This window comes from Muntiacus reevesi, chromosome 19, assembly GCF_963930625.1.
Source record: "Muntiacus reevesi chromosome 19, mMunRee1.1, whole genome shotgun sequence".
Taxonomy (NCBI): domain Eukaryota; kingdom Metazoa; phylum Chordata; class Mammalia; order Artiodactyla; family Cervidae; genus Muntiacus; species Muntiacus reevesi.
Window position 1 is genome coordinate 14871498 of NC_089267.1, and position 12040 is coordinate 14883537.

At 42.7% G+C, this 12040-nt stretch overlaps 1 protein-coding gene across 1 annotated transcript in view; it reads right to left on the reverse strand.

Annotated features, from left to right (window-relative positions):
- IMPG1 (interphotoreceptor matrix proteoglycan 1) overlaps positions 1-12040 on the reverse strand; it is a 146632-nt gene that overhangs the window by 95258 nt on the left and 39334 nt on the right. The window contains 4 exon segments of the mRNA XM_065911797.1: positions 3004-3107; positions 3681-3745; positions 6205-6233; positions 6499-6665. Coding sequence (XP_065767869.1) covers positions 3004-3107; positions 3681-3745; positions 6205-6233; positions 6499-6665 — 365 coding nt within the window.

A 12040-nucleotide genomic window follows, 5' to 3' on the forward strand; every position in this document is an offset into this window, starting at 1 on the left:
GAATTAGATGTAGGGGGAAAAGGATGTTAAGAGGAGGATGTGATGAATGTGAAATAAAATCTTCAGAGCATATTTACTGCAGAAGGAGGGACCTATATCAGACTCTGAAGGAGATGGAACACAGGTAATGTGAGAGAAGAAAAGGTAAACTGGAGCTGTCAGAAATTTTGTAGTGAATGTGCTTAATCTCATTAATTTTTTCCAATGGCAGATTTCACTGTTGGTAAACCAGTATTTCTGAGAAAAACAAAGCATTGAAATTCGTTGTTCGTGGCAATAGTTCCATCAGGTCTACAGTCATCCAGCCTAAAACCCAGACAGAACGGCCTGCAGGGTTCTCATCTCTGAGTTTCCGTGTGGAACTGATGAGACTGATGAGACTGTCCTCACCTCCTGGCTTTGACCTGTGCTTTGGAGGGAGGGTCAGAGGAAAAGGAAAGGGCCGGGGAAGCCTCACAGACCACAGAGAATGGTAGACCTATTACAGTGGCCGCATAAGGACAAAATCCAGGTTCTGATTTGGGGCCCTTACCTCACATTACTTATGTCATCCTGATTATTTAACTTTTATGCAAAGTGAAAGCGAAAGTCACTCAGTCATGTCCGACTCTTTGTGACCCCATGGGCTATACAGTCCATGGAATTCTCCAGGCCAGAATACTGGGGTGGGTAGCCTCTCCCTTTTCCAGGGGATCTTCCCAACCCAGGGATCAAACCAGGGTTTCCTGCATTGTAGGCAGATTATTTACCAGCTGAGCTATTGGGAAAGTCCATATGCAGAGTACATCATGTGAAATGCCAGGGTGGATGAAGCTCAAGCTGGAATCAAGATTGCTGGGTGAAATATCAATAACCTTAGATATTCAGATAATACCACTCTAATGGCAGAAAGTGAAGAGAAGCTAAAGAACCTCTTGATGAAGGTGAAAGAGGAGAGTGAAAAAGTTGACTTAAAACTTTCAAAAAACGAAGATCATGGCATCCAGTCCCATCACTTCATGGCAAACAGATAGGGAAAAAATGGAAGCGGTGAGAGACTTTATTTTCTTGGGCTCCAAAATCAAAGTGGATGGTGACTGCAGCCATGAAATTAAAAGACACTTGCTCCTTGGAAGAAAGCTATGACCAACCTAGAGAGCATATTAAAAATTAGAGACATCACTTTTCCAACAAGTTATGATTTTTCCAGTAGTCATGTATGGATGTGAGAGCTGGACCACAAAGAAGGCTGAGTGCTGAAGAATTGATGCTTTTGAACTGTGGTGTTGGAGAAAACTCTTGAGAGTCCCTTGGATAGCAAGGAGATCCAACGAGTCCATCCTAAAGGAAATCAGTCCTGAGTGTTCATTCAAGCTCCAATACTTTGGCCACCTGATGTGAAAAGCTGACTCATTTGAAAAGATCCTGATCCTGGAGAAGATTGAAGACAAGAGGAGAAGGAGGTGGCAGATGGCGAGATGGTTGGTTGGCATCGCTGACTCAATGGACATGAGTTTGAGCAAACTCCAGGAGATAGCGAGGGACAGAGAAGCCTGAAGACCGTGGGATCATGATGAGCTGGGCACAAGTGAGTGACTGAACAACAACAGTCTTTATTACTGAGGCTTCCCAGGGGGCCCGGTGGTAAAGAATCTGCCTGAAAATGCAGGAGACACCAGAGACGCATGTTTGATACTTGGGTTGGGAAGATCCCGTGGAGTAGGAAATGGCGACCCACTCCAGTATTCTTGCCTGGAAAATTCCACGGACAGAAGAGCCTGGTGGGCTACAGTCCATGCGGTCACAGAGAGCTGGACACGACTAACCATGCAGGTACAAAGGGCGCAAGGGCCTTATATTACTGCCTTCTTCTGGGTCTGCCGCCTGCCTGGCGCTGCCGCAACTCCACCCCTGGAACAGGGGGAGTGGTGTTTGCCTGCTTCTGCACTGAGTGTCTGGGCCCCAAGCCTTTTGGAGGGGTTGAAAATATCCTCCTTTTGATTGTTGTTTAGTCGCTCAGCCATGTCTGACTCATTGCGACCCCATGGACTGAAGTCCGCCAGGCTTCTCTGTCCGTGGGATTCTCCAGGCAAGAATACTGGAGTGGGTTGCCACGTCCTCCTCCTTTTGATTATGAGATGCAAACTTCTATGTATCAAATAAATAAGTAACATGGGTTTATTATACAGCACCGGGAATATAGCCACTATTTTGTAATAACTTTGAATGGAGTGTATAAAAATACTGAACCACTATGTTGTACGCCTGAAACTAATATAACAATGCAAATCAACTGTGTGAGCATGCTGTCACCTCTGTCCTGTCTGACACTTTGTGACTCCATGAACCATAGCCGGCCAGGCTCCTCTGTCCATGGGATTCTCCAGACAAGAATACTGCAGTGGGTTGCCATGCCCTCCTCCAGGGGATCTTCCTGACCCAGGGATTGAACCTGTGTCTCCTGCATCTCCTGCATTGCAGGTGAGTTCTTTACCTATGGAGTCACTTGAGAAGCCCAAATCAGGTGGTCAATTAAAAAGTCCCCCTTTAGCGATAACCAACATTCAATTCCTTAACAATCCTCTCCTCCTGAATGCCTTTTCACTCAAACAGGGTGGTGGCCAGCATTGTTTTTTGCCAGAAAACACTGTTTTTATTTTTCCCCAATTTGACATGCAGGATTTCAGTCATTTGGATATTTTTCTGGACTATTTGAGCTGGACGTGACTGGGAGAAAAGCCTCTCTCCTTGCTGTCAGGGTGGGATTACACTTTGGTGGGGAAAGGACTTCACTGATGAGTTGAGAGACGCATTCATTCATTCACTCATTCATCTATCATTTATTCACTCTAATGCTAAGTGAAAGTCAAGGTCATGTTTAAAGGGCTGTCTGCATATAATATTGGCCCATTCTAGCAAGCTAGAAAGAGGTAGCACTAATGACAGTGAGTGGTCAGACCATCCCTGTTTTACTAATAAAACCAAACAGACGTGTGAAGAACTAGATTGAGCCTGAGAACTTACTCTTGTAGGCACTTTGGTGTCCGGGAGGGTGTAGTTGAGGATTTCGTTGAGCAGCGTGTCATCGGTAGGGAGCGGCAAGGGCCTGGGTGAGACACTGGCAACGTCTGGAAATTTTAAAAAGAACAATGAGACTGGAGGAGTTTAGAGTAGAACAAAGTCACGATGTCACATGCTTTTCCTGTCACTCTGCAAGTTACAGATGTCAGAACTCATTTTCTTTCAAGATCACATAAATATGTTCTTGAGCAAAACATAACTCATACTCTTGATCCCTCTTAAATTCCTCATTACTCCTTTCCAGGACCCAAGCTTGGTGCTCCCCTAGATGTGTTAGTTAAGAGGTTTTTGCCAAATGAGATCGGGTTAATTTTTCTTTTTGCGATTATGTTAAGGACACAAAGATATCTTATCTTGAATTTGTTTGTTGGAAAATATTGGTAATGATTGCCTCCAAGTGGTAGGATAATGGGTGATTTGGTTTTCCATTTATTCTTTCCTGTATTTTCCAAGATTCATGCTATGAGTTTAAATTATGAAGTTAGAAATACACTCAGTTTTGAAAAAGTGCATTATAAACTGTGTCAGCTTCGATTAAGGATTGCTTTTCAAATAGCATGCTTTCATGAGAATGTGAATTAAGGTTCAGAAGCAGATGAAATGAGGACATCTAAGCTTACCTGTTGAAGACACAGGGGTTTGACCGAGCACTACTAAGGTCTCCTTTGTGACTACTTCATCTTTTCTGTTAGCACAATAGAAAATAAAAAAGAGGTGGTGAAAAGGAGCTTGATGACAACAGAGGAAACACATTTAACACATTTTCTTATATTTAGACCTAAAAATTAGGGAGAAAGTATATTTTAAAACTAGGTTTACCTATTTTTTTTAATCACAAAAATAATCTTGTAATACATTTTCATTGAAGAAAAATTCAAACAACTTCCAAAAAAATTATTTTTGACCCCAGGGTTTTTCCTAAGCACCTTGGCTTTTTGTAATCCTGGGGAGCATTTTCATGGTAGACAAAGGTTTGGGGGGGCCTGATACCTTATAGTCCCCTTATACTTCGACCGTGTCCTTGACATCAAAGAGAATTGATCACACGAAGTATGACTGAAACAATCTTGCTAAAATCTCAGACCCTCAAACCTGCAAACTCAGAGAGTCATTAAGTTTATCTGATAAAGTAACTCTTGTGGTTACGATAATGAGAGAGAGATAGATTTTTAGATAATGCAAGTGTATTAAATCCCTATTCTGGACATAATCATTGCCCATCATGGTGACCTGCTGGGGACTTGTGGGTAGGCTTGCAATGCCAGGGACTGTCAGTGTGGAAGATATCCAAGGGCAAATCCAAGGTCGTGGTTATAGGGCTGTCTGCATATAATGTTGGCCCATTCTAGCAAGCTTTATTTAGAACGGTGTAGTGATATCTATTGAAGCGTACTGATTGATTTCTTACTGTAAGCTATCAGATCTCAAAGGATGGTGTGTGAGTTTGTAAGACATAGCCATGATGGACTGTTTGATCCAAACAGTAGCTCATGCTGATGGCAGACCAGAAATAACGGCAAGGTCCTCTGTTGTAGAGTCATGGAGAGGTGGGGCTCTCCAGGGGACTTGAAAGGAGAGCAGGATTTGGGTGTGTGGAGAGGAGAAGGCAGGTTCTCCAGACAGAGAGGAAGACCGCAGTCAGAGCCCAGGATGAGCAGGGGGTGGGTTGGACGCAGAGGGGGAGTGTCAAGGTGACCGTGGTGGGATCACGGTTTGTGGAGACAGGGCTGGAAGGGTGAGGGGGTGAAAGCTTTGATTACTTAGTTTGGCCTCTTCCTCAGGGGAGGGCCTGACAGGGAACAGATGGCTCACTCAGAGTGTAATCTGAGCAAAGTTTAACAAAGGCCTTACTGAGTCATGGAACAAGTGTGAGAGCAGCCCTGAAGGTGAGGGCAGAACCCACGGCCGGTAACAGAGAGCGGCCGAAAACTCCCCTCATCCAGCAGGGGTGAGGAGATGGAGCAGGGACGCCAACCAGAGACCCAGAAGGCTCTGTGGGAAGACAGGGCTGCCTGACAGGGGCTGAGTGGAGGCTGAAGGAGGCCAACATTCTGAAGAGTTTGCAGGCGGGGGTTGCAGGAGGTGATGCATTTGTTCACTTCACTCTGCTCTGCCCTCTGGTCTCCTGCCCCCCACTGGCTGATCCCAGAAGTCAGAGGCCAGGGGAGGTGAGCGAGGCAATCCCTTCCACTCGCCCTCTGCACAGAGCAGGTGGAGATGAGTAGGGAGGGGAAAATCCCAAGGGCCAGAGAAGATGCGGGAATATTTTCAAAAGACTTTGAGCAAAGTTCAGTGCAAAAAAGGGCCTATCTCAGACATATAAATCCAGCGAAAGTTATGCAAGGTAAGCAGGGGAAGAGGTTAGAGGCAGGAAAATCTGCTAGGGAGATCAGATTTGACTTTTTTCACTGTGTAAATTAAAAAGGTCCTGGACCAGGTGATGGCAAGGGAGCAGAAATGAAGGAACAAAGGTGAAAAGCATTGTCAGTAATTCCTATAGCCCAATTTGTGTCTCTCTCTGCAGCATTATTATCTTCAGATTTAGATTTCTAAGTGTTATATAATGTGTGTGATTTGTGAGTTTAGAGTTTGGCAACAGCATCTCTCTTCTTTAATCATTTTATCGAATGTACTTTTCCTTTGCTTTTTTTTTTTGCATTTCGATTTTCTTATTTGATATTCAGTTCTTGTTGAAGGCATAGCTCAGTGCTTCAGTAATTTAGTTTGAGAAATACTAACACTTTATAGAATACCAAAGGAGATTTCAAAATTCAGGTTGCTCTCTGATTGCATTAAATATGTTTCCAATGTAACTAATATTTTTCAACATTTCTAAAAACAACTATTTTAATTGCTATATGTCTTATAAGTTAAAAAAAAAATATTAGGTAATTGTCACCCAGTATTGCATTCATTTTTATCTGCAAATGTAGTGCAAACATCTATCTCAGTCTATAAGGTCTATCCATTTCCCTTTTATATACTCATTTATCTTCAGCAAAATACATGCACAAATTGTCTGTCAGAATAACCTACTCAGATCTCAGTAGCTGAAATAATATAAAGGCATAATCGCTCAGTCTCACTCCATCATGTGATCCTTCAAAAGTCAAGAGCATGCCGCACTCTATTTTGGGTACTTACCTCTCAAGGAAGTTTCTCTGTTTCATTCTCTGCAGAAAGATAAAAAGTCATTTTACCAAGAGATAATGCCAACCGAAGAGCCAGAGTCTGTTTTCATTCCTCTTTCTCTTTAACTTTACTTCAACCTGCCTGCGCAATGTTATTTTGCAGAAATGAAATTACCATTGGCCTTCTCAGATCTTTCCAAGCATTTCTTCAACCAACCCATACACTGGGGAAACTAATTCTAAAGGGGCCAGGGCTGGAGACCTGGGAGCTACTTTGGATGAACTTACATACTATGTTTTAACTGACCTGCTGAAGAAGATCTAGGTGCTCCTGGGAGTTGCTGAAATTTTTCCCGATGTCGAAGAGGCAGAAGGCCTCCTGCTGGCAGGTGCTGACCCAGTCCTGGTATTCCCCTGGCTCAGGGAGGCGATCCAGAAAGATCCGGTAGGCTTCCCACACTGCCTCCTGGCAGACTGGAAGGCAGCGTGCTTTAGAAGATGCCACACCCTTAGAAGATGCCCTTTTCCCAACCCAGACACAGTACTAAACACGGAGCGCTCTGTCATGGCTGACGTGGACACACTAGCTCATAGCCCATAGAGGTTAATTCATTCAACAAGTATATATTGAGCAGGGAGAAATATACACCTGGGGGAAATATTCCCAGGTGTATATATAGGTACCAGGGAGAAAAATAAAAGAAGGGAGATAGGAATGTGTGTGTGTGGGTGACTGCTGTTTATAATAAGGTGGTTGAAGAAGTCCTCATGATCAAGGTGACTTTTGAACAGTTTGGGAAGAGGCCCCAAGGCTGAAGAACATGGGGTGCATTGAAAGACTAGCAAGCAGGTCAACTGTGGCCAGAGCAAGGCTGAGAGTCACAGCGGATGAACACAGAAGGCTGTGGTGAGGGGCACACAGATGGTGCAGGACTTGCAGGCCAGTCATCTGCTGGGCCACGGGTACCTGGCTGCATCTGCAGATTTTCCCAGGGGTAAACAGTCACACATGTATTTAAACACTCAGTGTCTAGAGCTCAGCTTTCCTAGCATGCTTTCCTAAATTTCCCTAAGGACACAGCTTTTCCTTCCTCATCTCCCCCTTGGGCCGCATCCTTGCCCGACTCCCCCATCCCTGACCTTTCTGTGGCATGCTGCCCCTGGGCTGCTACACAAAGGATGTTTGACATAATTGTGTTTGAGGTTAAGACAGGAAGGGAACTTGGTTGACAGCGAGCACACCATTTTTGCAAGTAGGGCAGTTTCTGATTCTTTGCGTTAGAAGTCCTAATGGAGTCAACAGCTGATACATCATTAAAAATAATGATTGCAGATCATGGTTTGATTGTTAGCCTAAAATGCCAGAGGAACTTAAAGAATAAGAATATCACTATAACAGAACTCCATCTGCTCCTGTCTACTTATTTGTGTATCACATTTTCCTAGCATTTAAGTGAAACTAAGGAAAAGAATAGAGATAAAACTGATGTTAAGTTCTGTCTAATGTTCTCAATGCTTAATAGAAATAAGAAATAATGGCACATGAATTAACAGAGGAAAGAAACAGCACCAAAGCAATCCCATCTCTCCAGGGAAGAAGTTAGGAGAGTTTAAGCTACAGGCTCTTCATTTAAATTGACCCTTTCAAAGCCTTGTTCCTAATTTTGTATTTATAAACATTAGTTGCCCCAAACCGAATATCTGAGTTTACATGCATCTGTCAGTACAAAAAATAAAAACTTTTGTCAAATTTATATCTACTTTAACCAATCCTATATTAAAAATAATTATAAATCTAACTGAATCCAGAAACACTTTCTGAAAATAAGTAAAAGAAGTTATTTACTTAGGAAATAAGTTAAAATAATTAACTTCAATTTATGTATATTTTTGTTACCGAGAAGTATTGTCAAGCACCCCATAACAGACTTTTAAGTGTGACATAAATCACATTGAGATAAGACTCTGCAGCGAGAAGTGGGATGAAGATGTGGGTGTGTGGAGAGAGAGGGATCATGTGATATTGCCTGCTGTTAGGAAGAGGTGTTCATGGATTTGTAAAGAGTATTTGATTGTAAGTATTGAGCCTGCGGTAGATTCCACTGTATGTAGGAGAATGCTCTAACTCCTGTTTTATTTTCAATATCAATATTTATAGCTCACCAAACTTACACCTTATCCAATTATTTAAGCTTATAATGAAAACTTTAGAAGAATGCAGTCAGTTTAGACACTCAATAATGTCTGAATTTTTGCAACCTCATGGACTGCAGCACACCAGGCTTCCCTGTCCATCACCAGCTCCTGAAGCTTGCTCAAACTTATGTCTATTGAATCAGTGATGCCATCAAACCATCTCATCCTTTGTTGTCCCCTTCTCCTCCTGTCTTCCATCTTTCCCAGCATCAGGGTTTTTTCCAATGAGTCAATTCTTTGAATCAGACATTAATGCAAATGTATCAAAGTATTGGAGCTTCAGCTTCAGCATTAGACGTTCCAATGAATATTCAGGAATGATTTCCTTTAGGATGGACTGGTTGGATCTCCTTGCAGTCCAAGGGACTCTCAAGAGTCTTCTCCAACACCACAGTTCAAAAGCATCAATTCTTCGGTGCTCAGCTTTCTTTATAGTCCAACTCTCACATCCATACATGACTACTGGAAAAACCATAGCTTTGACTAGATGGGCCTTTGCTGACAAAGTAATGTCTCTGCTTTTTAATATGCTGTCTAGGTTGGTCATAGCTTTTCTTCCAAGGAGCAAGCGTCTTTTAATTTCATGGCTGCAGTCACCATCTGCAGTGATTTTGGAGCCCAAGAAAATAAAATCTCTCACTGTTTCCATTTTTTCCACCATCTACACACCATGAAGTGATGGCATGCAAGGGGGCACCTAATGTATAAATTATTTCAGGGGATGAAGTTAGATTTTTTAAGAAGTTAGATGATTTTGGTCATAAGCAATTGCAATATATTGATTTTTACCTCTGGAGGGATGGGGGGCAAGCGGAGGCTTTGGAGCAGAAGTTGACATCATCTGACTTTCTAAAGAAACCCTCTGACTGTCAGGCAGAGGAAAAGGATTGTGAGTCGTGGGGAGGAACGAGGTGTGAGAAACCTAGTTCAGAGACTTTTATTCCTGAGATTTACCCTCCCACACTCCCCATCTGGCCCGCATCTGGGTTTCTCTGAGCTTTCTGTTTTGAGAAACAAAGAGAATTCCAGGCCAACAGAAGCTCAGGTCATTTATCATCAGCAACGTGACCAGAACCCATAGAGCTGGGGGTGGGTGCAGCGCCCACCACTTGGAATGAGCCGTTTGAGTTGTCCACCTATGAAGTGTGTGTTCCCTGGAGTTCTTCCTACATCAGCAAAGATGAGACATTCAGCATAAAGGCTGAGGTCCTGTGGCCAGATCTCAGGTACCAGTGAGGAGACTGGGGACTCAAGGCTCTGATTTCTCCTTGTGATAATCCTTCCCAACAGATTCAGAGAAGGATGGTGCAGAGTGGCATACCAAAGAGTTAGAAAATTCCAGACGCCTCCCAGCCCCTGAGATATTTTGATGCCTCAACTTACAAGGTTTTTATTTGCTATGCCTTCTGTAAGGATGGATGACTGTCCCAATGAGTCACGGGCTGGTGCCCCTGTTCTGATCACAAAAGGATTCTGTCTCCTGGTTTGTGCTGAGCTTCTAGGAGGCCAAAAAAAAAAAAAAAAAAAAAAAAAAAAAAAAACCCAAAAATGACATCAGAAGAGTCACCAAAAAAAAAAAAAAAATTTGTCCCTCAAAAATAGTCTAAATAAAATACACTGGCCCCTAGATACATCCAATGCCTTAGGGAAATAATTCTTTAAGCAGCATCAGCCATTTGTGCTTCAGGGAGACTGTTCTCTCAGAACTTTGGTGAAAAGTTTTAATGGGGACAAGGGCTTTCTGTGTCCCCGAGGTGGAAGAAAGGGTGGCAGGCAAAGGAGGATTATCTGGGCAAATTATTAAAATGCAGGTTATGAAGTAGGTAGGTTGTGGAGTCTGAGTACCAGCATCTCTAGTGGGTTTCCAGATGATGATGATACCGCTTGTTTGTGGACGGTAATTTGAGTAGCAAGAGGTAGGGTTCCTTCCATCTTTAGCTTTGTCTGGGTCACACAGTAACATGAAAGAAAAGATCTAACTTCTATCTAACTTCTATCTAACTTTTAATGTTGGGGCTGGGAGAGAGAGTGAAGAGAGACAGAGGAAGGGAGAGAAGGGGGAGACATGGGGAGAGTGGCTTCTCAAAGGACTCACAGAGGATGTTGATGGGAGTCGTCTCGGTGGAAGCACAGGGTTCTGCCTGGGAAGCTACCAGAAATGACCTTGGCTCTTGTGTCTGCACTTTCTGATGAGCATGCCTGTGATTCACATTTTCCCTTGTGTTGCTTTAGGATTGGGAAAAGAAATAGCTCAATATTCCATTTGATTTGAGGAATGTGGATGCTGTCTCCCCTAAATTTGAAAGATAATTTCGTAAAATTATTATGAGAACAATAAGTGGGTTACTCTGTCAGAGAAACACCACTTTATAGCTGGGTCTTAGTTCTAGTTTCTTTGTGAACCAATTTGTTAGACTTAAGAACGCTATGCTGATAAATAGTAAAATTTCACATCACCCAGGGGCAGCCATAAAGATAATGGGCTGTCATTGCTGTGGGGAGAAAACAGTGGCTTGTTTCATCCAGGGAAGCAAGAATGAAAGAAGCAAACCTAATCAAGGGTAAAGAGCTATGAATAAAATTCAGAGGGAAGAATTTGGTCGCAGCAATGAGTAGTTTAGTCTGCAAATTCATGTGATGAATCCTATTTGTGGATGTCGTAAAAGATTAGAAGCTACATGAAAATAGTCAGCAATAGCTGTGTTCATGGTCAGTGTTATGCATATATTATGCATTTGTTTTTCTATCTATTAACAAATAACATGAAATTTACCAGTGTCATTAGCTGACTACTGTGTAGTCACATTCAAAATGAATGCTTTAGAAACAGCACTGTCTTTTCTCTGCACTTCCAATGACTTCCTGCATCCATCAACAAGCATTTACTGAGAAACTGCTACACAGAGGTGCTGGGCGAAATATTATATTAATAAAGAATATTAATATAGCGCACTTAATTTTCTATAATTAGAGTCCTCCTTCTGACTCTGATCCAGTACCTGTCATTTCTCTGCAGGTGTGGCTTCTGTCAAAAAGCAAGTATCTCTTTACTTCCACATAAAATGAGGCATACAAGGAACATAAGGCTTGGTATTTTTGATGCTGTTAGTTAATGATGCTTCCCCAAACCAATAATGCCCCATGTTAATTTTAATCCTTGCACATCTTATAGACACAAATACTTAAGAATTTGGTGGGATGTTACTGTGAAGACATACTGTTCAGCTGTCATAAAGTGTAACACATCAAGGCTAGAATTGAACCAGCTTGCTCTGGTCAATAAGTATGAAATAGAACATTTGGAATAGAAACAAATGTTTATTATGATCAAGGCTGTACTCAGCAAACCTCCTCAGCGTTCACAGGGAAGGTGAACTGAGGTTAGATTCAGCCAGCAAGACTCTTTGCATAATATAGGGCTACCTGGGGATGTAATTGTTGTTTAGTCCCTAAATCGTGTCTGACTCGTTGCGACTCTGGGCACTGTAGCCCGCCAGGCTCCTCGGTCCATGGGATTTCCCAGACAAGAATATTGGAGTGGGTTGCCATTTCCTTCTGCAGGGGATCTTCCTGCTCTAGGGATCCAACTTGAGTCTCCTGCATTGGCAGGCCGATTCTTTACCACTGAGCCAGCAGGGAAGTCCTGGGGATGT